The sequence below is a fragment of the Cavia porcellus genome, unplaced genomic scaffold, assembly GCF_034190915.1.
Source record: "Cavia porcellus strain 051 isolate PalLab524CR breed Dunkin Hartley unplaced genomic scaffold, mCavPor4.1 scaffold_25, whole genome shotgun sequence".
In the NCBI taxonomy this organism is placed as follows: domain Eukaryota; kingdom Metazoa; phylum Chordata; class Mammalia; order Rodentia; family Caviidae; genus Cavia; species Cavia porcellus.
The window spans coordinates 7,697,306-7,723,724 of NW_026947508.1; the positions used below are offsets into that span (position 1 = coordinate 7,697,306).

The following is a 26,419-nucleotide window of genomic DNA, read 5'->3' on the forward strand; positions in this document are numbered from 1 at the left end:
GTTGAAATACATATACAGCAGATGGCTGTTTGGAAGTGGGTGTGGGCATCTCATGGAGAGACAGCACAACACAGCAAAAGAGACTGAAACGATCAGTGATGAGGAACAAGCATTTTCTTCCCAAAGTCACTTGTTATAAGTCACTTGGCTTGGGAAACCTGTCACGGAGGCCACAGGCGGCAAGCTGCCTTTGCTGTGAGCACCCGGCCGTGTCTCTGGGTCTCATTCCTCTTTGCTCTGCTCCCCACAGGCCTAACTGTGTCAGCTACCTGCCAGACACCCCAAGTACTTTGCTGAGCTAAGTCTCTAAAGCCAGGGTCAGGAGGATGATGGGCCTGGTGGGCTCTGCTGTGGGCTGTGGGAAGGAAAGGGACCGGCAGGATGGAAGGCACAGAGCGTAGGATTCACAAATCCAACTGGAGGAGCAGGTTTTCGGAGATGTTCTGGGGAACAGAGCCGCACAGCCACTGCATACTGAAAATTCAATAACTCAGTGCCAGTCTGCACACTCCTAAGCCTGTATGTAGAGCTCTGCTCTGTACGTAGTGCTTCTGCAGGGCCCAGGGATCTTATCCTAGGTGCAATATGGCACTAAAGTCCGGAAGAGCCACTGCAAAGACTTCCAAACTCCTCCGCTTTCCAAGTTCCTGTTTAAACCATGTCAAACTTAAAGGCTTTGGAGATGGGGTGAGCGGACTGAGTAGCTGGAGCCTTTGGGAAGGCAGATGGGCCGGACTGTTTCAGGGAGGAATCCCAGGAGGGCACAGGACACCAAGGAATGCAGTGGGGATGACCTAGCCTTGCCTAGTGAGGCACTGTGGGGGACTGGTCCTGTCCCTGCAACCTTGGTGATCTGTAAGAAGAGCTATTTCCTGGTCACGAACTTTTGAACTCTTGTAGCCTGAGTGTTCTTTAAAGGAAATCCTTATTTGGGGCAGTTTTGTAGCCTAAGGCTTATTATTCCCCAAAAGTATTGCCAAATTCTATTTAACTCAAGGTCATTAGAGGAAATTAGGCTGTCATCCCCTCCTCCCAGACATGTCAACTGTTTGCAGAGGTGCCCATATGGCTGCGTTCTTTTTCTTTTGGGGACCTCTCCCCCAAGATCCAATCCCACTAGAATTCAGGCCCGAGGTGTAGCTTCTGCTTCTCCCACAGAGAGTCCTGTGGCTCCACAGGGAAGAGTCTCTGATGTCACCGCAGGCTGTGGGTGGCACTGACCCCCGCACTCTCATATGCTCTTGGGCCATTCTCATGCCCACTGTTTACTCCTGTGTCCCCAAGGAACTCAGCTGTCTCCCCTAAACTTTTCACCCCTACAACACTGTAGCTCTGGGAGTTCTCCTCAAGTCCACATGCTGGCCCTAGATGCACTCAGGCAAGATGCTGCCATTCCAAATTCCCCACCATGAGAGCAAGCCAAAGGCTCATTAAAAAGTAGCTCCAGTAATTGGTCAGATAATTATGAGCTATAGGGATCCCTCGTGGTCATCTCACTTGGTCTAGTGGCTGAGCCTAACGTGAGTGGCACTGGAAATTTCACAGGCGCCTGTGGATTCTATTTTGGGTAACCCTGCCACCAATTGAAGAGTCTTTCCAAATGGCACTGGGTGTCCCTGGAAAAGGCTGTTCCTCCCAAGTTAGGTGCGGCTATGGCTTCCAGTGCACGGGCCTACAGGCTCCATTCTGCTCTATTAAACCGATCCCCAATACCATCTCCTTCCTCTGATGGAAGATTGTTTATAGTCAGTCAAGTTTTTCCAGATTGACTAAGAGTTCCTCCTGTGCCTACTGCAGAGGTTACCAGAGCAGCAGAAGAATTTAGGACCAGGGCCAGCTGAAGAGTGAGAAGAGTCTCTGCGGGGTGCAGACAGCTCAGGAATGACAATCACAGGCTACGGCCCCTAACAACCCCTCTCCAAAGGTACCTCCTCTCCCCTGATCCCCTCTCTATGGAGGGCTTTGGGAGCCCTGAATTGCAGTACCACTAAAATGCTGAGAACAAGCCTTCCTCTTTTTCCATGTGTCTAAGGGTTAAAAACACTTCCGAAATCCCCTTCCAACTGCAAGGTCAAGCAGCTGTCCAAACCACCCAAGGAGAAGAGGGAGACCTGGACAGCTGGACCCCACTATCGCAGCCTCCACAGGCCCCGGGCAGCCAGGCTAGGGAAGAGTTAATCGGCAATCAGCTTTGGCGGATAGTTCAGACTCCAAAGTTCAGCCCCAGTCCGAGCCACCCCTGAGGAATTGTAAATCTCAGGGCAGAATTTAACAAAAGAAAAGCAACCTGGAATTACATGCAGGCTTGGTTTCCACAGTACATATTTACTTAATCCCCAAGGCATGTGGCTCCGTGTCAGATCAGCTGGCTTTCCTGGCCCCCTTTGCCCCCTCATTCACAACAGTTTAAGTTTCAAACTAATTTCAAACTAATTCTTCCTCTTCACTGGGCCAGACAGCCCGGCCCTGCAGCCTCAAATCCCACTCTTGATTGCTCCTGTCACTGGGTGAGTCAGCCTGGCCCGAGCTGGGTGACAGCTGGCTCACTCTCTTTTTTACTGGGAAGCAAGCACCAGGTCTCCAGATATTAGGGCTGGAAGAGCTGGGACCAGCAGCACGTCCACGGTGCTGCTCAACGCCACCTCCCAACCCCCCAGGGAGGGTTCCCTTCTGGGACGCGCTGGGGGAGGGGACAGGGCCCAAGGTGAGAACAAGGGCTCTTTATCATAGGCTGCTGCTTAACCTCTGTCGTCTTTCCTGATTTCCAAACACCTGGGCTTCCTAGTCCTGCCGGTCTAGCCCATTCCAGAGAGATCCCTGCTTCCCTCAAGCCCAAGCCAAGTATCCGTCTCCTGGGTCTTCAGAACCGCAGGCGCCCAGGTTGGGCTGGGAAGCGGGTTGCCAAGGAAAATACCAGGCGCCAGTTCGCAGGCGGCTCTCAGTTGTACTAAGGAGCCGCACACCCCGAACTCACCAGGGTGGCTGTAAAAAGGGAAAGGGTTGGGGAGCGCGGGGTTGGGGTGGGGGAGACACCCAACACTTTCCTTAGGGAGGGAGGAATGCGGCGGTGGGTGGGTCTCCTAAGTCTCCAGGTGGGGGTAAACAGCTAGCCAGCCACCCATCACCCCCATAAGAGAGGATCTGACAACACAGACAGTCCGGTGCCGGGGAAATTTACAAGGTGAAACCGACCAGCTCAGCGCTGGCCGGTGGCGACTCCCGACTCGGGCGGCCGCAGCAGGTGGGCGCACCCCGCGCCGGTGGTCCCCTCCCCCGCCACGGCCAGCCCCGCAGCCGCGGCGCCCCGTACCTTTCTGGCGCCGCGCTCCGCGAACTCTCGGGCGAGCTGGCGCCCGATGCCTCGCCCTCCGCCGGTGATGAGGACGTTCTCCCGGGACAGGTCCCGCAGCTTGGCGGGCAGCACCAGTCCGACGGCTGCTTTGGCCACCAGATAGATCATCTGCAGGGGGAACACCACCAAGGCGCCCAGCCGTTTCCACACCATCCTACGCGCCGCGGAGCCGGGCAGGGGCGAAACTCCCCGGACCGAGCAAAAACAAACAACAACAACACGAAAAAACCAAACAGGACTTGAGAAAGAAAACACCCCAAACAATAATCAATAACCCGAATACGGAGGAGAGAGGCGTCCCACTTGGCCACTCTTGCAATGCTCGCTCCTAGGAGCAATCCGTCGGGTGAGAAAAAGGGGTGAAATAAAAAAAGAAAAAGAAGATAAATCCTTCTCGGGAAGAAAACGAGCGTCCCCGTAGGTTGGGACGGAGCGAGGGGTGGCGGGGAAGCCGGAGGTGGGAAGTTCTGACAAGAAGTTTCTTGCCCTAGCAGCCGTTTCGGCTGGGGGAATTCTCAGGTAATGTTTACAGACTGACAGAGGAGTTTAGGCAGGGAAGGGGGGTGGGGGAGCAGCAGTGGCACGCGCGCACCCCGCAGTTCCAAAGTGCAAGATTAAAAAAAAAAGCCGTTTCCAAATTGTAGCGCGCCCCCTCCTTCTCCAGGGGGGAAAAAGTGGAGGAAAAGTGCTTAGAGCTCCCAGTTTCAGCCCGCGAAAGTCTCCCGGCTCATTGCTATTCCTGGGCTCAGGAAATTGCTCAAACGCGATCCGATTGCCAGCAGCGCGCACGCAGGAGGAGCGCGGTCCGGGGTCCGGGTCTCTGGGCGCAGGGCTCGGCCTCTGGCGCGCTCGCTGCTCCGGCTCCCTCCCTCGTCCTCTCCTCGCAGAGGCTGGGATTTGCCGCTCGATCCGGTTCCCCCTCTCTTCCTTTTAGCATTTATTGCCTTCTTTTCGTCCTTTCCAACTTGGAGAGCGTCCGGGTGTGGAGCGCGCGTGGATCGGACACCCTGGTCGGCGCGGCCTTATTCATTCGCTCCCGGGGCGGCTCCGGCGCGGAGCAAGAGAACGGCCCTCCCCTCTCCATTTTTTTTAATACCCCATTAAGTCTGATTGACAGTTAAAGTTGTTCCGAGGCTTCACTACCGTTCCTCTGAGTGGCTGCAGGGACCTCCCCTCCCCCTGCACCGTCGCGGGGCGCGCGCCTGGGCGCGCTCCTGAGCTCGCCGAGACTCGCGCTCTCCCGGGACTGACTCCCGTAGCTGCAAGTCGCGACTTGCCGCTGGTGTCCCCGAGGGCACGCAGCTGGAACTCGAACGCGCTGGAACCGACTCTAGCGAGCTAGCCCCTCCCGGAGGCGTTCCTCCCAGCCGGGGCCAGGTGACCACCCCCGCGAGCTCGCGCATGCCTTGAATCAACCAGGTCGCCCAGGGTTTATTTCAGGTCACTTGGTCATCCCCAGCCTCCAGGTACGACCGGGAAGTCACGCCCCACCTTGGCCTGGACTTCTGCTGTCTTCGCGGAGTGCACTTTCTAACTCCGATCCGAGTTCCACGCGTGGTTGAGGGGTGGGGGTGGGGAACCGCCGAGGTTTTGCTTTTGCTTTGAGGGGAGGGCAGTGGGCAGGGTAAAAGGAACCTCTGTGCCCTGGGTGCCAATAAAATCTCTGTAAGATTAGCTGGGAGCATATTTATTGCTCATGGGGCTAGAATTACCTTGACTGACAGCAATTTCCTTAATAACAAAAGCCTGTAAACAAAACGTCTTAAACCCGTGGCCCTGCGCAGTGCAGGCAGCGACTCTGCTCCCTGGGGTCCCCCTGGGTTGCCCCATCGTGTGACCTCCTGCCCTCCCCGGCAGGAGCGTCTCCCTGCGGGAGGGTGGGACTGAGCTATTTAGGGTTGTCGGTTGCAGGAAGTCTGGGAGGTGAGTCATGAAGAAGCAGCCCCAGTTAAAAGTGCTGATGGGACTTGCCTCCCGCCCCCTCCGAACGGCCCTGGGCGAGGAGGGAGAGTGAGCCAGGGAGCTGCCTTGTAATCTGGGGCAGCCTTCTCCAGCGGCCTGGGACTTGTTCAGACCTGGAGTCCTGGGCCTCCACCCCAGAGATTCCAAGGCAGCAGCAGCTAGGGTGTTTTTTAGTTTGTTTGTTTGTTTTTTGTTTTGGTACTGGAGATTGAACTCAAGGCCTTTGCACTGAGCTACCTACACCCCTCGAGACAAGCTCTGCCTACCTGCTAAGCTGCTTGTGCAAACCTTGCGCTTGCAGTCCTCCTGCCTCAGCCTCCCAGAGTGCTGCAGCGACAGGTGTGGACCATCACATCTAACCCGAATGGACACTTTTGATGTCCTGCCTGGGTGAGAAAGTCACCTTGAGAAAGACTGGTTTGGGGAGGTAGGCTTTGTCTCCTACAAAGACACTGTGGTTCCTGGGAGAAGCTGGCAGTTTGGCGGATGAGAGGTTTCTTCCAGGTGAATGGGGAGCCGCTCTAGAGTGGAAGGAAGACAGAATAGGAAGAGAAGATCTTACACCCCGAGGAGGGCCTGACACTCAGGCCTCCCACTGACCTTGCTATGGGGAGCACTATCATCCCACTTCCCAGGTTACCCCGCCAGGAAGTGCACAAGGGAGAGCTCCAACCCCACACTTAATTCCTCTTCCCACCCCACCCGTCTCTGGCAAGAAGGGAAGGAAGGGATGGAGGTCTGGGCTCTGCCAAGGACTGCAGGGCAGAGACTCCCTCAAGCCTCCATCCCGCCCTCCAGAAGGATGACCAAAGGCCATCGCCCTCATCTGTTCTCAGGACTCCGCCACGGTGACCTTTTTTTCCCGTCTTACCCGTCTATAAAGATGGGACAGATGCCCCAGCTGGGGAGAGATGGGCCCTTCCCACCCGCTGCACCAGGCCTGCAGAGAGGGCTGAACTCTAGAGACCCCACCGCGCTCTGGCTGTCTGCACTCATCTGTTATCCTTGGAGCCGCCTAGTGGCCCAGATGGGACACTGCACTGCCAAGCTGCTCCCCCCCTCCCCCACGATCCCCCCACTCCCCAGCCACCAGCTGCCTCAGGTTCCTGCAACTTCCAGCCTTTCTTCCCGAGTAAGATTAATGCCCCAAGGATCAGGGGAATCCTAGCCCCTGTCCCACCACTGTTTCATAGGGAGGAAGCTAAAGCACAGAAATCCTAGCAGCTCATTCTCAGAGAAGCAGGTTCACCCCAGCAGCCTCCCCACCCTGTTCAGACGCTGGACTAGCTGATCAGACCCCAGGTCTCACTTCCATGTCTTTTGAGTGGGATTTTGGGATGGAGGCCGAGCTGGGCTGGGAAGGAAACAAGAACCCAAATGGATCTTCACACAGGTGGGGCCTGTACCTGGTTGAATTTCTTTACAACCTGGGAGGTGGGCATCGTTGTACCCATTCAATGCAGAAGGACACTGAGGCTTAGCTAATCTGAATAACTCCTGTGAGGCCACACAGGGTGCTCCCCATCTCGTCTGGGGGTGAAGTCAGGGAAAAAAGAACATTGTCAGGCCATAGGGGACTGGCAGGTCCAGAGTTGGCCTGAGGTGGACAGGACCCCTGTTTTTGCTTGGTGGCTTCAGGATATGGTTTTTGTGGGCCTGGCACCCGTGTGAGCCTCTGGCTTTTCTCCGGTTCCAGCTGCCCAAGGAGGGACTGTCGCTGCTTCCACTGCCCTGCCCAAAAATCCCCAGAGACTTGGGTGAGGGAGCCAGGCAGGGTCCCTGGAGGGTCCCTGCGGGCCTGTCTACAGTGACAGCTGCATGGGAGATGTCTTTGCCTTCTCCTGTCCCCCATCCTTTATCCCTTACCCTTGACACCCCTCCTCTCTGTTATTTGGGACGGGGTGTGGAGTTGAACTCCAGGGTGAAGTTTGAAATTTGACATCTCAAGCTGGGAGGAGGCCCCTTTGGTGTTTTCGCTCCCCCTAAAACCTTGAAAGGAGCCTTTGTGAGCACAAGGGGAGCGGTGTGCTGCTGCCTGCAGAGCTAACTTTTTCCATGACTCAGCCTTGCCGGGTAGTGTGACCAGGGAGGTTCGAGGCCCTGGCTGCGTGGCTGAGCTGCCTTCCAGCCTTCGTGCACGGAGGGAGCGAGCCGCCCTGGGGTGAGACAGCCAGCCCAGAGCGCTGGTCCTGCAGCTGCCCCCTGACTGCTGCCACTGGTTCTGTTCTGGCACCAAGAACTTGAAAGCTCATGTGTTGTCCTTTTACAAAATTCTTTTGTCACTACCACTGCAGCTGTCGGCTGGCGCCCTCAAGCCAAAGGTTAAAGTCATGAGCCTCACGCTTTGCCTTCTAGTTAGCCTTACAGAAGTGAAGAAAATCACTGGTCCAAGACTGAGCAGCTCCAAAGAGGTGGCAGAGGGATTTAAACCTGGGGTAAATGCTTCACCCATGTCTTTCAAAATATGCAGACCTCACATCAGTGGAAGAGGAGCCACCAAGGAGCTTGTCTAAGTGTCCTCAGTGGGGGACCAGGAATCTGCCTGCAGGCCAGGCAGTTGTGGAGTGCTGGACACTTTCAGTGCTGCCCCTTTGTGGCCCGAGGTGCACCCAGCTTCTGCAGGAAGCTTTGGCTGCCTCTATTGCCACCATTCAAACTTGTCCCTCTTTGGGCTGGTGGCTCTCATGCGCTCCACAGGTATCTAACTGGGGAGACAGAAGCTGGAGAAGTGGGGGTGCATTTAAACAATGCCCTTTCATTGGTTCCTTCAGTGGTCCTCACAAGTGCTCTGCGTGGGGCCTGCTGGGAAGGCAGATGGGTCAGAGAGGAACGTGCATCGGTGATTCTGGTCTGCCCAAGTTGGGCAGCTCTGGCTCAGATCTGTTGTCCACTCCCTGTAGGGCCCCCTTAGGCAATCACTTCCCCTTTCTGATCTTCAGCCTTCTCATTGGTAAAGGGAGGATAAGCCCCAGGGTGTGGCCAAACTCTTGAGAGCTCTGTAATCAGGCACCTGGCCACCACACATGCTCAGTAGATGCCAGTTGTGTGTGTTTGTTTTTGCAGTCCTGGTGACTGATCCAGTGCTAGGCAAGAGTTCTATCTCTGAGCTACGTTCTCAGCCCCTTTTAGTTTGAGATGAGGTCTTACTGAATTGTCCTGGCTAGCCTTGAACTCAGGCTCTTTCTGTCCCAGTCTCCTGAGAAGCTGGGATTTCAGCTGTGCACCACAAGCCGGGCTCAGCGCTGGTTTTCATGCTGGCACGGTCCCTGCTCCCCGGGTGTCAGTGTTGCCGAGAGCCAGCTCCATCTCTTGCAGAAAGGCCAGATCTGTCTTTAGGGATCTGAAGACACTTTCAGAGTGCTCCAGGGCAGAGCTGGCCTGTCCTCATTTTACAGATTACTTCCCCCTCACCCTCCCTAGGCTAGGTAAACCCCTTTTTATCCTGCAGGATTTACTTTAGCTCCCATGGTGCTTTTGCCAGGAATCCTGCTTAGTTACCCCTTGTGGCCTCCTACCCACCTAGTCTGGTCCAGGACTCTTCCTGTTGGCCCGGGCATTTCCTTCCCCTGCAGCCTTATCCTACTGTGCTGTGAGTGCTGGGGTTTTGAATGAATCTCACATGGGACTGGGAGCTGCTGCAGGGTGGGCCAGGTGGTTGTGAGGGCACGTGGCCTCAGGGCCCCATTCAGGGGGCACCTCGTTTGGGTTCATGCCTTTTGCATGATCTGGAGTTTGTCATTTTAGCTTTATGTTGTGTTTTGTAAGTGAAGTCCGATCTGCTGTTCCCCAGTGAAAACACGAAGTCCCTGAAAGCACAAGCCTCAGGAGCAAGGCTGTGAGCCGTCACCTTCAGTGGGGGTCTTCATTCACTTGTCACATATTGGTCGGGCACTGACTCTGCGCCGGGCTCTGTCCTAGATGTGGGAGAGAAGGCAGAGGAATGAGACCATAGCCCTGCCCTCAGGAGCAGGCCCCTGCATTGCCAGGTGGAGGGCGCTGCCAGGCCACAGCAAAGGAGGGGTGAGGTGGGTGGGCAGGGGGATGGAGCAGGCTGGAGTGCTGGACATGGGTGTGGGGAGGCCTCTCAGAGACGAGGTTTGAGCAGAGCCCTGAGTGGAGCAGGAGTGACCATGAGGACCTTGGTGAAGGAGGTCCCCTAGTGGGGACGAAAGCCCCAGGGCAGGGTGTGCTTGGGGCCTGGAGCTTCAGGCAAGATAGGGAAGCAGAAGCCAGTGAGGAATTGGGTGGGATGGAGCAGGAGGAAGTTAGTTAGCTCCCTGGGGGCCCCTGGCCCTAGGACATCAGCATCACCTGGATTGTGTTAGAAATGCAGGCTCCTGGGATTGTATTTTATCCAGCAAGAGCCCCAGGAGCTGCTGTGCTTATCCAAGAGTTATAACTGCCAGGTCTGGTGTCCCAGTGTACCCAGAGCCATTGGGAGGGTGTCAAGTGAGCCGAGAGCAGATGTGAGGGGATCTATGTGTTCGGAGCCTGCCTGGCATGCATTTTTGGAGACCAGCATGGATGTGGGGCTGCTCAGGCCGCTGAGCTACATCACCAGCCCTGTTCCTCGGGCTCTTAAATAGGATTTTATTTTATTTTTTATTTTTATGTCAGGAATCAAACTCAGGACCTTGTTCTTGCCTGGCAGGTGCTTTTGCTGCTGAGCTACATCCACAGCTCTTAAACAAGATTGTAATACGGATGACTTTGATACCCTCAACACACACACACACACACACACACACACACACACACACACACACCAGTGATCACTCGTGAACATGCATAGCTTTGTCTGAGGATTGGCCGTTATCCTCTGAGCAGAACAAGCTGGTGGTGGAGAAAGAAGGACTTGAATTTGGAAAAACTGTGGGTGGAAAGTGTTACACAAGGTTTAAAATGGGAAGCCTTGGAGGATTTATGCAGTGATGGACAGTGAGGGTCACATGAGCAGGAGCTGCCTGGGTGGCCTGCTCAGCCCAAGGAAGCCGATGAGGAGACAGGCTTCGGACGGGCGGCAACCGCTGTGACGTGGCATGCCTGGGCACCAGGGTATCCAGGAAAAGTGCTCTGCAAAGCCTGAAGACAGTTTAAATCAGTGAAAAACGCTTCCCCTTCCTAATGTAGAATATTTGGCATGAAGGTCCCTTTCTCTTTGGCTAAGTGGGGCCAAGGCGATGGGATATGTACAAAGCATCCAGAATGGTTCCCTTTGGTCCACGCATCCTTGTTGCATACGCACGTGCGCCCACACACACATTTCTCAAGGAATCGTGTCTCCCATTCCTCCTGGGCACGCACTGAGGTTCTCTGTTTCATTACTCTCCAAAATCCCAGGCTGGTGGCAGGGGGGTCCCGGAGCTCTGGGTGGGTGGGTGCCAGGCTGATCATGTTTATTCTGGCTGCCAGGGTTGGGTAAAGACGCAACCTGGAGCTGAGAATGGGAATGTGGCAGGAACACGCGTGTGTGTTATGGGTGTGTTTGTGGCACAGGAATGGGCCCCAGAGTGTAGCTGTTTCCTGAGAAAGTTGGGCTGAGATCAGAAGGCACCTGGTGGTCCTCACCTGCCTCCTACCCCTGGGTCGGCCAAATAATTCTACACCAGGATGTGGTTTGGAGGTTGCAAGAACTCCAAGCTGTGCTGCTGTTAGGCAGGTGACCTACCTCCCCAAGCCTCTGTTTTATTTTCCCAAAGGTCGAACTGTGGACTCTGCGGACATGAGGTCTGGGGCCTGGCAGGGGAGGCTGCTCAGTGGCTTTGGGCTCCTTCCTCCTGGCTTCATGTCCTCTGTCTCTGTGGCAGGGTGGAATCTGCGTGCATGGGGGACACAGCGTGGGGGGTGGCAGTGCCAGCCTTCTCCTCAACCTGAGTTGTGACCCTTTTTTAGAGGGACTTTGTGGGCCAGCTGGGCTCTGTCACAACAATCGCCTCTGCTGCTATAGCCTGAAAGCTGCCAGGCGGGTGCTTTTGCTGCTGAGCTACATCCCCAGCTCAGAGAGGAAATGGCATGGCTGGGCTCCGGTAGAATTCTGGGTGCAGACATTGGAATGTGAATTTCATGCAGTTGTCACACGCCATAAATCGTTCAGGTTTTGATGGTCTTCCATCCAATAAAACGTGGAAGGACCTCTGTCTGGCCTGCAGGCTGTCAGGCCAGATTTGATCCCTGGGGGGCTATGAGTCAATGTCTCCCCTGCTGGACCTCAAGTGGCCAAGAGATGTCTAACAGTCACCTCCTCAGTGGAGCCAGGCCCAGAAGATCAGAATCTGCTTTCCTGTGGGCTTTCTGGAAATCCTTTCACCAGACTGACTGAAGCTTGTGTCCACTGCAAGACTTAAAGGGCCACCAAGGAGCCTGGATTTCATTGAGAGGTTTTAAAAACATCAGTATGACATGAGAGTGGTCTGAATGTCTTCCCCCAAATTCATGTTGACATTTAATCCCCAGTGTGAGGCGTGAGAGGGTGAAACTTAATCTGAGTATGGCGTGAAGAGGTAAGACCTTCAGGAGGTGATTAAAGATAAATGGGGTTGTAAAGTAGGGCCCTAATCCTGAGAGACTGTGGTTTTATAAGAAGTCAGTGTGATATGTACATGTTGTCCTGGCTACTTGGCAGGCTGAGACAGGAGGATCACTTGAACCTAGGAGTTTGGGGCCAGCATAGACGACCTAGTGAGACTCCATTTCCTGAGAAAGGAGGAGGAGGATGCAGAGGAGGAGAGGAGGACACACAGTCCCTCTCACCATGTGAGGCCTTGTGCAAGTGTGGGACTCTGTAGAGCGTCCCGTGGTCGTGAAGGACCTCAGCAGAAACAGCTACCTGATCCTGACCTTCAAACCCTGAGTCCAATAAATGTCTTTTCCTTACCCAGTCTGGGGTTTTCAGTTAAAGCTGCAGAAAATGCTAAAAGCAAGTCACAAGATGATGTAAGTCAACACAACTTCCCATGCTTTATTAAGTGATTGTCAACTCTGGGTGCCATCTCCAGTTCTCTAAGGCCGTGTCTTACTTACACCCAATAGATAAGGACACTGAGACCCCCGGATGGTAAGCAGCTTGCCCAAGGCCCCAGGCTGCACATGGTAAAGTGGGAGTCAGAACCTTGGGGGGCTCACTTGGGATCCTGGACCTATGTGGACAACGGGCTCCTCAAAGGATGCATGGTGCTTGCCACTTATGATGAGGAGTCTCAAGTGACAGGGTGGAGAACGGGCTCAAGCTGCCTGTGTCTGCAAGCACTTGCTGGGCACTCAGCTGCCCGTTTCCTCTGTGATGTCCCCACTGCTGGCTGTCAGTGGTCACGGAAGAGGGAGGTGCTGTCCACACGCCAAGCTTCCACTCCATAGCGGCTCTGCTGAAAAGCCCTGTTTCGAGACATGGTGTGCATGCCTGTAATCCCAACACCCAGGATGCTGAGGCAGGAGGATCGCTGTGAGTTCAAGCCTGAACTATAGAGTAAGATCCCAAAAGAAAAAGAAGAGAGATCAGTGTCCTCTTGTATGTTGCTTCAATCTGTGAAAACAAGCATAGCTCAAACAGATGGAAGCACATGCATTTGTAATATGAAAACTGTCTCAGGCTAGGGGTGTAGCTCCATGGCAGAGCTCTTGGCTGGTACTCACAAGGCCCTGGGTTCTATCTCCAGCACCAAAATATGCAAACCAAACCAAGCCACAACCAAAACCAAAAGAACCTCCGAGGGAACCAAGCCTACAAAGGCAAAAAGTGCTGGGTGGTGCATGCCTATTATCCCAGCAACTTGGGAGGCTGCAGCAGGAGGAGCACAAATTCGAGGCCAGCCTAGGAAATTGGTCAAGGTCCTGTCTCAGCGTAAAAAGTGCCAGGGCTGTAGATCATTGGTGAAGCTCTTGCCTGGCTTGTGCAAGGCTCTGATGTCAGTTCCTAGTACTAAGGAAAAAAAAAAAAGATTAAGTCTCAAACTTCATAAGCATAATAGTCATTTGACCATTTCCTGAGCACTTTATAGGTACCGCCACAAGTGTTTAAACAGATATAATACAGGATGCTCACACATAGAAGAACTTACAGAGTGACTTATGCCGGCTGCCCACAGAGTTGGGTGTGGAAGTCTGCAGCAGGTCTGTCTGTGCACTGAGGATCTGAAGGATCCAGCGGGAAGCCTGGGCTCTGGGTAGTGTCCCGGGACAGTTCCTATCAGGAGGCCCAAGCACCTGCCCCGGAAGGTTCAAGGGTCTGCACCGGAAGTCAGAAGATGACTTCCAAGCCTGGAGCTCCTCCTGCGGAGACAAAAGCAATCCTTCCTTCTTGTTTCTCTTTTATAGCATTCTGGCGCCAGTCCTCTTTAGGATGGGTCTTCCTCACCCTGAACTATGCTGAGCCAACATAGTTGGGGGTTATTGACTCAAGCTGACCCAATCAGTCAACCGTTACATGGCCATAACAGCGCCTGCCAAGGGACCCTGTGGTCACCCCATTTAAGTGATGAGAAAACGGAGGCAGAGAGCAGGGACTTCTGCAAATCGCACAGATGTAAGTGGTGTTGCTGGGCCGCCGAAGAAAACAATCTAGTCCTCTGGAAATTGAGAGTCTGCAGCATCTGTCAGGTGCTTGCTGGGCTCACAGCAGGCCTCCAGGAAGGAGACCAACAGCCACAAAAATGAAAAACACACGCGTGACGTTGACAGTAGATGGCATCCTGAAAAATGCAGCCTAGAAAGCAAGGTGTAAGAGGGAATTTTGTTCTTCGAAAGAATCCTATTCGGCTTCCCATCACGATCATGAAATACCCGAGATGGTTAACTTAGAGAAGTGGGTTTTGGTTTGCAGTTTGCAAGTTCCAGGCAAAGATGAGTGGGCTGATGGCTCGGCCTTGGTGAGGGCGACACATCATGGCACGGGAGTGAGACTGAGGAGCCGGGAAGCAGAAAACAGCATCCCACGATTATCTTCAAGGGTGCATCCCCAGCTCCCTAGGGACCGCCTGCCTCTCAAAGCATCTGTCACCTCCCAGGAGCAGCGCCCTAGACATCAAGCCTTTCCCAAGGACCCTGGGAGGGGATTCCTCCAAAGTGCAGCAGAAATCCACATCCCCCCATGTTCATCACAGTGAAAGTATCAGGATACAAACCAGAGACATCAGTATGATCCCATTTTTGGAAAAATAATAACCTAAAGTACAAGCTCCTGTTTATTTGACTATCATTTGGTTGGGATTTGTGTGCAAGGCAATACACTAAATTAATATTCATTGAATTTGATTTCATTTTATCAGAACAACACCCTGGAGGTGAGGCCATGGCCTGTTTTTTGTTTTTGTTTTTTAATACCAGGAGTTGAACTCAGTACCTCACACTTGCCACACAGGTGCTGCACTGCTGAGCTACATCCCTGGCCCATTTGGCCTGGTTTTTCAGCTGTGGAACAAGAGGTTAACCTGGCCAAGGTCACGAACCAGTGTGGTTAGAATGTGGCTCAGGTTTGCTTTAAAGCTCATCCTGGCTGCTTTGGACTTTGCTCCCTGCCCAGAAAGTTTGTCTGACTCTGTCTCTCTCTTTGTGAACACACACATGCACGTGTACAGACACGCGCATGCCCACGCACACACCTGCACACAGAAAAAATTGGGAAAGAAGCTCGTCGGAATGTTATGCTGCCCATGACTAAATGAGAGCATGGTGTGTGATTTTTTTTTCTTTTAATGTCTTTTTACATATACTGAGTGCTTTATAATGAGTTTTTGTTAAGGAAAATCCTCTTAATGATCTGTTAGCCAAGGTGGGCTGTTTCAGAGCCAGTAGGACACGGAAGTCCTGGTGTGAGGCACAGAGCGCCTGACCATAGTCATCTAAAAAAAAACAAAACAAACCTCTCCTAAAAAATAAGACAGAGAAGGAGCCAGGACCTTTGCTTCTTGGAACTGCCTAATCCATCCTATAATGCCTTGCTTTGTAGGAAAGTCATGCGCATAAATCCCATAAAATCCCGTAATGTGGAGCCGACACTGAGCTTACCCAGAACAAAATCTGCTAATGATCACCGCTTGCCAGGAGCCTGCAGAAAAAACCGATCAGACGTGTCACAACCCCCATGCCTGCCTCCTGCCGGAGTCCTTTCTAATAAGGCCTCTTTTCATAAGTTTATAAAAACACTTTGTTCAGATCACATTGGGTCTTTACTTCATCTTAGCTGAATGCTGACCATTTTTGGGGCCAGACGGAGCTGTGACCAACATTTGAGTTTTCAGACCCAGAGGAAACAACAGGTTCGCAGAAGCAGCAGTGGTTACCCGCCTCCACCGCGCCCCAGGGGTACGGACGGATGCTGGGGAGGCTGCTTCGGGTGGTGAGGGGGCAACGTGGGACGGAGCGAGTGAATAGTGGCTGCCCCCCCTGGCAGGGGCGCCTGGAGGTGCTGCTTCTCAGTCCCCTGAAATGACTCTGGGCACAGAGCTGAGCAGTCCTCGCCTGTCTCCTCAGGGTGAAAAGGAAGGTCACATTTACTGTCTTGCGGGTGTCTTAAGACCATGGACGCTGATGTACGGCCTTTGATGAGTTCAGAACTTTCCTTTTTCTTTCTCCCCTGACCCTGCCAATATTGCTCCCTGGGCAGTAACCCGTGGCCTACTTTTTTGAAGCTTAATATTTAAAGGTTTTTGAAATATAAATCTGAAAAGAGAGAAAAGTTGCAAAAATAGAAACAAGAATTCCTCCATATCCTTTACCTTTATATTAGTATTTTACATTTGATTTATGGATCTATCCATCCTTTAGGTATCCATCCATCCATTCATCCATCCATCCATCCATCCATCCTTCCATCCATCCATCCTTCCATCCATCCATCCATCCATCCATCCATCCATCTATCCATCCTTCCATCCATCCATTCATCCATCCATCCATCCATCCATCCATCCATCCATCCATCCTTCCATCCATCCATCCTTCCATCTATCCATCCATTCATCCATCCATCCATCCATCCATCATCTAGCTATCCATTTAGACATTTGTAACCTAACTCCCCTCCTCTTCCCTTTCCTCCCTGCCCTTCCCGTCCCCTCTTTCTTTCTTCCCTTCCTCTCTCTTCCCCTTCCCTCCCCTCCCCTCCCTCTTCCCCTCCCCTTTCCTCCCCTCCCCTCCCCTTCCCTTCCCTTCCCTCCCCTTCCCTTCCCTTCCCTTCCCTTCCCTTCCCTTCCCTTCCCTTCCAGAAAGGATCCAGCTATGCAGTCCAGACTGCCTTGAAGCTGCTTTCTTCTGCCTCAGCCTCCTGAGAACTGGGATTACACATGGGCACTTAAAACCTTTCTTTCTAAGAGTACATTGCAGACATAACTGCCTGAAATTCTCAGATACTTCTGTGTATATTTCTTAAAATCAAGGACTTTTTTCTCCATCCAGTAACACTTTTATCAAAATCAGGAAGTTGACCTTGATACCATTACATAATCTACTGACCTTGTTAGGATTTCACCAGCTGTGCCCCTGACATCTTTTATAATCCAAGCAAAACATATTCTTCTCTGACTCAGGAGCCAACCCAAGAACATATGTGTTGCTTAATTGTCACGCTTCTTCGGCCTCCTTTAATCTGGTCTTCTATTTTGTTTTTGTCTTTTGTGACCTTGGCATTTTAGAAGAGCACAGGTTGTTAAGGCCTGTATTGTTTCCGCAAATCCAAATGCTGAAGTCTTAACCCTCAGCGTCTCAGAATGTGACTGTATACAGAGGCAGAATCTTTAGAGAATGCATTAGATCAAAGCATGGCAGTTTCCACAGTATCTGCTGCCCGTATCAGAAGAGGGAATTTGGACACACAGAGACACAGGGGCATGAGCTCCCAGGGGGGAAGGCCACGTGAACACGCAGGAATAAGGTCCTTGGGAACCCGGGGAGCGGGGAGACCTCACCAGTGGCCAAGCCCGCTGCCTCATGGACTTGGAACTTCCAGACTTCCAGAAATGCGGGAGGACCAGATATGGTTGTCAAGGTGCTGCTGAGACTGTGGTATGTTGTCATGGTAGCTTCTGTGAGTTACCTTTCTGTTGCTGAGACAAAATATCTGATGCACACACTTTAAAGGAGGAAGTTTTAAAAAATCCGTCATCTGTTTATCTATCTATCTATCTATCTATCTATCTATCTATCTATATCTATCTATCAATCTGTCTGACACCTAACTAGCGAAGTAGCTAGCTATCTGTATTTCTAAGTTCAGTTCACTCAGAACCACTTTTTTTCTTCCCACACTGAGGTTTGAACTCAGGGATGCTCCACCACTGAGCTACATTCCTTGTCTCTTTTCCTTTAGTTTGAAATGAAGTCTTGCTAAATTGCCAGAGTTGGCCTTGAACTTGGATCCTCCTACTTCAGCCTCCCGAGTAGCTGGGATTGCAGGCCTGTGTTACCATGCCTGCCTACTCAACCTCTCTTCTAATGAAGCTGTTCTTGGAAGTAATCCTTCACTTCCTCCCAGAATTGACCCTTTTTCTCTCTTTTGAACTTAATAGAATAAAAACATCTATAACTTATAGGCTATCTACCGTGTTTTTCTGTTTAAAGACATTTATTTATTTCTTTATTTGTGCTGGGAATTGAACCCAGGGCTTGATGCATGCTAGGCAAATGTTCCACTGGGTAGCTATTTTGCTAGCTATTAAGGATTTATCTCACTAAACATTCCTAACCCATTGCAAAGGTCACATATAAACCCAACTTTACAGATCAAGAAACAGAAGACAAAAGAGGTGGCACCATGTTTTCAACTTTGCATCAGATAGGAAACTTCTTCAGTGTGGGGACCAGGTAGGCTTCTTTGGTGTGTGACCAGGGCAACCACACCGGCCCCTACACTTACACGTTCCCGGCATGTGGTTTAATGCTCTGCTGGCAATGTTTAATAATTTTTGAATGAGGGGCTCTGCACTTTTATTTTGCTCTGGGTCCTGCAAATGTAGCTGGTTCTGCATCTCGTCCTGGAAACCTGAAGGTTTTGCCTGTAATGAACACCATTAACAGGGCAGCGGAAGCATGTTATTGCATGTGCTTGTTATGCTTAGGGCTCCCCTCTCCAGTCTGGAGACTCCTTGGGGACAGGAGTACTACCTGAATCCTCTTGTGACCTTGGTCTCCATTACTGAGCCTGGCACAGAGATGTGCAGGAAGTTTTGATGAACGAACAAAGTCAGGAACTGAAGTGGATTCAATCAAGACAAAGGAGGGCGGGGTGCCCAAGGCCAGCCTGAGAGCAAAGCAGACTTGCCCTGTGCCAAAGCTGCTGTAGACATCAGCTTGTCTGTGACCTTTGCAGGTCAGAGAGGACAGTGGTAGAAGGCCCTGGAAAACAAAGGTTTCTCCCTGAAGGAAACAAAGGCTTCTGTGATGGTTGGAGCCGGGACGCGGATGGAGCCGGAAAGTATCTACTGCTTTTCAAGGGAGCAGGAAGCCAGCCCAGGGCAGCTTCATCTGTGGATTCAGATGCTGCTCTCTCCACACAGCTGAGCTGCCCATTGGCTCCTTTTATGAGGCTCCGGGGTCCCAGAATGCTCCAGAATGTTAGGCTGGAGTGCTGGCTATCGCCAGATTTCCTTGCTAAAAGACAAAATGACAACAGATCTAGTTTTGTGGGTCTTAATGGGCTTTATCTGTGATTCTAGAGCCAGGCAGGAGCCTGCACCAAGAGTGGTTCAGCGTACTGTGCTTTGCCAGTGGGCAGACTGTCTGGGGGTGACCTATGGGCCACAGAAGGGAGGCGCTGCTCGAATCAGTCTTTTGAACATGGTTTCAGCAGCTGGCTGTTTGTGATTGGCCGAGGCTCAGCTGTCTGTCACAAGGGGAGGTCACCGAGCTGGGTGGCTCAGTGGTAGAACACTGCCTGCACAGTAGGCCCTGTCTGTTTACTTATGGAGCTGAGATTCAGTTCACTGCGTATGGAGAACACTTTAAGCCAAACTTAAAAATTGATGGGGGGCAGTTTGGGCCAATATCCTGAAGGCAGTTTACTCCCATTTTTAATGTACCCCCCATCTCTTGGTTTTTAATGATCCTCAAGATGGTGAGGTTATAAATAATCACCGTAACTGCATCCCGCCCTCGTAGGGATGATTGCAATCCACTCAACCCTCAAGGACTAGAGATTTGTGAGTCTCAGCTTTCAGCTCTTCAGCTCTCTGCCCCGTGGCCCCTCTGCAGGAAGTCTCCATCATCTCGCTGCCCCTCCCCACCAATCCTCTGTGCTTTATTCTTCGCTGGAGTACTTTGTGCCAACTTGTTTTATTTAAATTGCTATCATTTGCTGAATGGCTTTTCTCATTGAACGTCCTTCCCTAAGTTTGTCTCACCACCTGGAACAGGGCCCATTTTGTAGCAATTGCTATAAAACAAATATTCATTGGGTAAACAGATTTCCATTACATAGAGGAAGACACTGAGTCTCGGGAAGATTAAGTTTTCAGGGCAAGGCCACGCAGAGAGGAGGTGTATTAAATCTTTTATTGCATACCCATGGGGCTTTGAATACGCGGTGTTTTGAAAACATGGTGTTTCCAGCTGGGCACGGGGGTGCGTGTACCCAGTCTCATGTACTCAAGAGGCTGAGCCAGGCAGACTGCTTAAGCTCAGGAGTCTGAGCTCAACATGGGCTACACAGTGAGACCCTGCCTCAAAACAACGTAACAGAAAGCAATGAAACAGAAGATCATTTTCTGAGGTGGTCACGCAGCTCCTGACGCTCTCCTTTTTCCTGTGATGACCAGCAGGTGGTGTGGCAGGGCCAACAGCTGTCCTCTCTCTTTCCCTCACTTCCTTGTTCTGCCACAGTTCTGAACAGAGACAGCCCACCCCGGTGACCTGCTGTCACCTGAATGTGACTTTACGGCTTCTCTCTGGACCACTCTGACAGGAGGTGCTGCTTGGCTGTCAACTGTGGTGTCCCCTCCTCCATCCCTGCCACCCTGGATGCTCTGCTGTCTCCCTGAAGAAGCAGCCAGGAGGCCGCTGGGGGATTGTCTCTAATGTGGCCAAGACGAGGAAGGAATTTGGGCCCACTATTAACCTCGCCAATGCCTCTGAACCCCAATAAGCTGTGACTAAGACAACTGGCCTTCCTGAAGTTACTCTGGTTTTGGCCTTACTGGTTTGCGCAGTAATAGCTGCCGGTGAAATAGCGGTGCCTCCCTATACACTGCCCAGATGAAGGCAGACAGCACCTGCTGTCCTGCACACCCTGTGTTCACTCTGGGCAGCGCCTGCCCTGACTGCAGTGAGCTTGTATTTGAAATCCAATCAGGAGGCTGGGACCGAAGGCTTGAGTTCAGGCCAGTTTGGACCAATCACAGGCCTGCTGCTGCTATAGAAGCTCCACCCTCTCACTTTTTGATTTGGTCTAGGAGGGCCACCTCGTGTGCATTGCTCCCTGCTACGCTGCAGCACAGGCCCCGTCCAAGCCCTGCCCGGTGGTCCTATTCATATATTCATGATTGATTTCTCAGGTAGTGTGGGCTCGGAAATCTTCATGGGATAATTATCCTGAGTAGTGTGGGCAGAGTATCACTTTGGTAAGTGCTATACCCACCTGGGGCTGTTGGCCCAGAAGAGCTTTAAAGACTGACAGTCAATGAAGGTCAGCGACAGAGACCAGCAACTGAAGGACTGACTGACGGATGGCATCTGCTTTTACCCAGCATTGATCGGCAGCAGCTGGCAGTGGCAGAGACCAGCAACTGGCAGAGTCAATAGACAGCGTCTGGCATTAGCTGGTGTCAACCAGTGGCATCAGGGCCCGGTGGTATAACATGAAGGGCTGAGGGTCACTCGCACCCAAAGCCCAGGGACTCCACTGCACCAATTCCTGATTTCTTTTTTTTTTTTTTTTGTCTTTTTCCTGGTACCGGGGATCGAACTCACGGCTGCCTGGTGCAAGGCAGGCGCTTATGCCGCTGAGCTAAATCCCCAGCCCTGATTCCTGATTTCTGTCTGAACTGAACAAATTGATGGCAATTGGTGATCGCAGGGGCCATCTCCTCTTTGATGGGTCCCCAGAAGAGCACAGACAAGGGGATGATTGGTGCAGACTTGCTGCATAAATGACAGATGAGCCCCTGAATCTTTTGCTTCAATGTCATCTGTGATTGGTGGGGTTTTGTGCCTGCTCTCTGGTTCAGGAGCAAGGGGTGGCTCTCCCCACCTGAGTGATGCTCTCATGACTGCCCTCACTGCCTGTGTCTTTTGTTGTGTAGCCAATTTTCTCTCTCTGTCTCTGATTTATTTATGTCTCACAAAATGTATTTATTTCCCGATCAAGCCTTCTCAGTATTTCAAAAAGCTCTTCCTTCAGGTGCCCGGTCAGGATTGATTGGTTTCATAATTGTGCACTCTAAAGTATTAATTTGGGATTTTGCCTTCTGGTAAATTGGCCTGCCTATATCCTTCCTGTAGGGAGATTCCCTGCAGCACTTGAAATTAAAATTTGGCTGAAAGTAATCAGACACTGGCTGAAGTTTTAGAACATCTGCCACTGGATGGGTTGAAGCTGCCATCCCTGTTCACATATTAAGCAATCTGCTGGGAAGGCAGAGTGAGACCACAAACAGGGTTTTGGTCTCACAGGTAGACATCTGCAGGAGGGCAGGTTGAGGCTGAGGACACCGATCTATCACCCAGAGTAAATCAGACACTGTGCAAGTTGTACTTCTCTGGTCTTCAAGGTAGTTCTGTGGCTTGATTTGGCACATGTGCATTTTATGGTATTTTACATGGATTTTTCCTTGTGTTTAATTTATGCCACTGACTGCTGTCTTGTTATTGTGTCTGTGCAGGTGATTTGTAGACACTCTATTTTTTTGTTATTTAATTTTAAAGGGAATAAAACAGAACAATAAAACGAAACAAAACAAAACCGTGAGAACTCGATATTGGATTTCAAAAATTAGATAGTAGGGAATCTGCTGTAGTTACGATATTACATATTGTTATCCTCTAAATAGTTGTTCAGGCTATTAGCTTGCCAAGTCAATCAAACAATACAAGCTGTAGGTTGTTTCTTTACTTCAGTTGCTATCATCTCAGTCTGTGTTCCTCCAAATCAGCAGTTGCTAATGTGTGTGTGTGTGTGTGTGTGTGTGTGTGTGTGTGTAGTTGTTCTTTGCTCTTGCCTGTGTGCCGGCTGGCTCATGGGACGGGGGCCTGGCATGGCTTCCATCCTAGTTCTCCTTGTGGCCAGCGGAGCCTCCTCTGGCTCATAGGTTCGAGGATGTGACTTGTAACCATCACTCTTTAGATTGTGTACTTGTCTGGGAAAATATTGGTCTTAAGATCTATTTGGTGTGCTGCCTATTGTAGTAAAGTCTGTTATTGTCTTTCTTATGATTCTATATGGATGTGCTATCCTTCTTATAAGTATTCTGGGCATGTTGCATAAAAGGGGAGTTTTTGCTTTGGTATTTCATTGTTGTAGTTCTCACGTCCTAGGTGGTGGCCAAGTGGGTAGGAACCCAGGTGTTTTAACGCTCAGCTCCCTCTGCACGGTAAAGATAAACTTGGGAACTACAGAGACTTACAGTAGGATGACCTTTAACTAGTTGGGGCAAATTTAAGGCGAATGATTTAAAGAAATGGAGGCTAATCTCCTGCACCACAGTTTGGAATCAGTTTAAATTGAAAGGCCAAAAATTCTATTGGGAAATGGGTCCTTTAGTTACAATATTATTCCCTAGCTACATATATTCTGTTAAACGGAGGAGAAATGGCAAGCAATCCCTTACATCAAGGTTTTTATGAAGCTGTACTAAGTCCCTAGACTTAAAAACCCTTGACAGGCTTGTATCGCTGTGGTTTCCAAACCCTGTGGGCCCACAGAACCTGACATGAATATCCTAATAGATTCCTGCTCTAACTAGCACCTCCTCAGCAGATATTTGTATCCCAATCCAGAGCACAGCATCCTGTGAGGCCAGCATCTCTGTATTCTGAGCCAGCCCCCTTTTCTAGCACCCCCCTCTTCTTCGTCTTCCAAGGCAGAGACCTTTTTGCCTCTATCCCCACTGACACCTGCCCTGTCAATCCCAATCTCTGATGGAGCTGAGATCAGAACACAAACTAGCAGCACACTTTACTCAGGGGCATCTCTTTCCACTCTAGGACGCGTCAGGCAGAAGTGGGGGAGTTATCAGAGTACATGTTCCCTTAGCAGTGGTAGACATGGCTTAGTGTAAGGAAAGGCCTGCTAGTTTTTCTGAGGATTCTGAAAAATTTAGGGATGAGTTTATTAAATTAAACATTTGTTCCGAGATGTGATTTCAGCACCAGTTTATCACTGCCCTGCCAATGAGAAAGCTTTTAAAAAAGCTGCTGGAGTTGGTGGCCAACACTCCAGATTACAATATCCAGAAAGTTGGGGAATGTGGCAAATTGGTGCAAACTGTACTTGGGACTCTGAAAGCCCTGTCCACACGGCAAGAATAGGGCCATTTTGTAATTTGTATTGCAGAAGGAACGGGAAAGTGTTCAGTGAAGCCTAGCAATTACGATACAATCAAAGAGATAAGAAAAGGAGGAGAATCTTGCAATACAGAACGTCCCCAACTTATGAATGACTTTCACTCCAGGAAAATGTTTGTAAATCGGATTTGCTTGTAATCTGACAAAGTGAGTTTTATACAGCACACCTGTGAAAGTTTGAGGCCTGTGAATGTTCCTAATTCGGGGGGTTACTGCATTTTTAAGTTGCTCGCCGGAGGCCTTCTGCAAGTGACCTGCCAAACCATAGTTGGTGGAAGGGAGAGCTGTAATGGTCATGCATTTGGTATTACAGTGTGCCCCAGAAAATAGGAGGAAGTTACAGAAGCAGGATCCCAAACTCCACTGTTGACTTTGGAAGGAAAGTCTTCATAGTTTATAATAATCATGCAGAAGAGGCAAAGGACAAAAGGTTAGAGAAAAAGGCACCACTTTCAGTTGCTTTTTTTCAACCGCTACCTCAGGGTAACCCACAAGGCCCTCAGAAATTGCTTGGCAAGGCCTGAATAGGATGCAGAGTGTGCATTGTCTGAAAGAGGGTCACGGGAAGATGATTTGCTCTACTCGTTGGGTTTGGTGTCAGTCAAAACCATTCAAGGCCACAGCCATCTCTGTGCCGTAGCACTGGTTACAGGCATCCCGGTATGATTTCTTGGGCTTTAGCTGATGTACATGTACTCAGGCTGACACTGAAATATGGAGTTTCAAAATGTGCTGTTTCTTACACTCTGCTGCAGCAGCTTTATGGATGTTTGGGGTGTGTCTGTGGGTGCTTCAGTACACTCAGCGGAGCTCCTTTCCTCTCCCTTTGGTGGAGTAAAGTAGTTTTTGCTGCCAGACACAAACTGGATGTGAGCTCTTGCTGTGGGCAAGGGGAGCTCCCTCACATCCAGTGGGAGGTGTGAATTCTTCAATCGGTGCGATGTGTGTATATCTGGAACCTATCAATATTTTTTGTATGTCTTCACTGTGGTTTATGCCTTTATAGACTATCCTGTTAGGCTTTAAAAATTGTATTTCTTTATTCTGCTTATCTATTGTCTATTTATTTTATTTATCTAAAAGGTTTTGCTGTGTGTAATGCCCTCATAAGTATGAATCTGAACTGGTAGAGCCCCAAGAGAGTCTTTTGACCCTCAAAGTGCCAGAAATCCCATCTTCCCATGGGGAATGACCTCTCAAGTGGGACGACAGGGAAAACCATCAGACTTTCCGTGACCCCACAGGGCCAGTGTTGGTGTGGGTGGCTGCCAGACTTCTCTGGCCGAGTGCTACAAGTGGCTTATCTTATGGTCTCACCGTAAAAGGAGAAGACTTTGATGAACCAGTTGGGAAACAGGGAAAGTGGACTCTGCCCAGGCAAGAAAGCACCATGACAGGCTGAGATAGGGATTCGGAAAAGGTCTGGCTGAGCTCTGTTCTCCGGGAGAGGGAAGAGAGGATCCTGGTGATGTGACTGGTGGGCTTAAACTTCCACATCGCCTTCTGTCAAGTCAAGCATCACAAGCGATGCACAATCGTGGTCTTGATTCTTTTTATTTTGCAGTGACAGAGAAGGTAGCCGTGGTCATCTGACTCCTGCCATGAAGTAAGATATGCACATCAAATGCCTACAAACTTCAACCTGACATCTTTGTCATTCTTTGCAAAATTTTTACAGAGCTGAAAAGTAGAGTCCATTTCACGGTACAGCATATTTTTCCTGTATAACATTTATATAATCGTGGAATATAGATTCACACAGCCCAGTGTTAAAACTTCTCTCATAAGAAAAAGGATAAACTCCTTCCCTTTTTTCTACCAACCAGGACTTGAAATAAAGTCTTATTCCCAGTGAAGGATGCTGCTCTTGGTGAGTGGTGGCACTTGGGAGTGAATGCTAAGCATTACTCTATAGGTACAACTGTCAGCCTGCTGGCTGCAGTAATCCAGTTGTAAACTCCGGGTTATTTCTAAAGGTCATTTTGGCTTTGACTTTGGGATCCCTCACACCTAGAGGAGGGAGTTATGTACTCTGTCCTGATTCTCACCCTATTTCTCAGATGGCAATTTTCTTGGGGGAAAAGGTCCTGTAGCCAGAGAATAAATGGCTTTGGTAGACTAGGAAAGTTTAGTTTGGAGGTCTCCACAATCTGCTAATCGGCTGCTATTCACATTTAGGGAAGTGTCTAGATTGAACTTACTTCTGAGCCTAGACACATCTGCTCTGGGCAGATATGTGGTCAATTTTTATTCATTAGAATAAAAACGGAAGTGAATGTTGACCGGCTAGTTCTCTTCCGGTTCAGGGTTCACTGGGGCTCATAATAGTTAACTGATACTTTAGGGATTAGGTGAGGCAGCTATGAGTCTTCCAGATGAATAGAAAGGACAGGGGGGCAGTTTGTCTCTGTTGACAGTTGCCTGATGTACAAGATAGGGGCGTCTCTGAGCCACAGAATATGGCTGGTGGGGAGGGAGCAGTGGCGGAAGATCTTGAAGTGTGGGAAAAATTGGCAGTAATTTCTCCTTATGAAGAAAGCCAGGAGGAGGCTTAGAAGCAGTTTCCAGACCAGAAGCTGTGGGAGGGGCAGGCAGTCACTGTTGCACAAGGTCATCATGGTG

At 50.7% G+C, this 26,419-nt stretch overlaps 1 protein-coding gene and 1 long non-coding RNA gene across 2 annotated transcripts in view; one reads left to right on the forward strand and one right to left on the reverse strand.

Moving 5' to 3' along the window:
- The window catches only part of Dhrs3 (dehydrogenase/reductase 3), a 31,598-nt gene extending 26,974 nt beyond the window's left edge, over positions 1–4,624 (reverse strand). Inside the window, exon 1 of the mRNA XM_063235539.1 lies at positions 3,311–4,624. Within this exon, the coding sequence (XP_063091609.1) occupies positions 3,311–3,505 (195 nt within the window). The 5' untranslated portion in view covers positions 3,506–4,624. The remainder of the gene's footprint in view (positions 1–3,310) is intronic.
- A 74-nt stretch (positions 4,625–4,698) lies between these two features.
- Positions 4,699–26,419, forward strand: part of LOC134472914 (uncharacterized) — a 39,173-nt gene continuing 17,452 nt past the window's right edge. The window contains exon 1 of the long non-coding RNA XR_010042944.1: positions 4,699–4,818. This is a non-coding gene — a long non-coding RNA (uncharacterized LOC134472914). The remainder of the gene's footprint in view (positions 4,819–26,419) is intronic.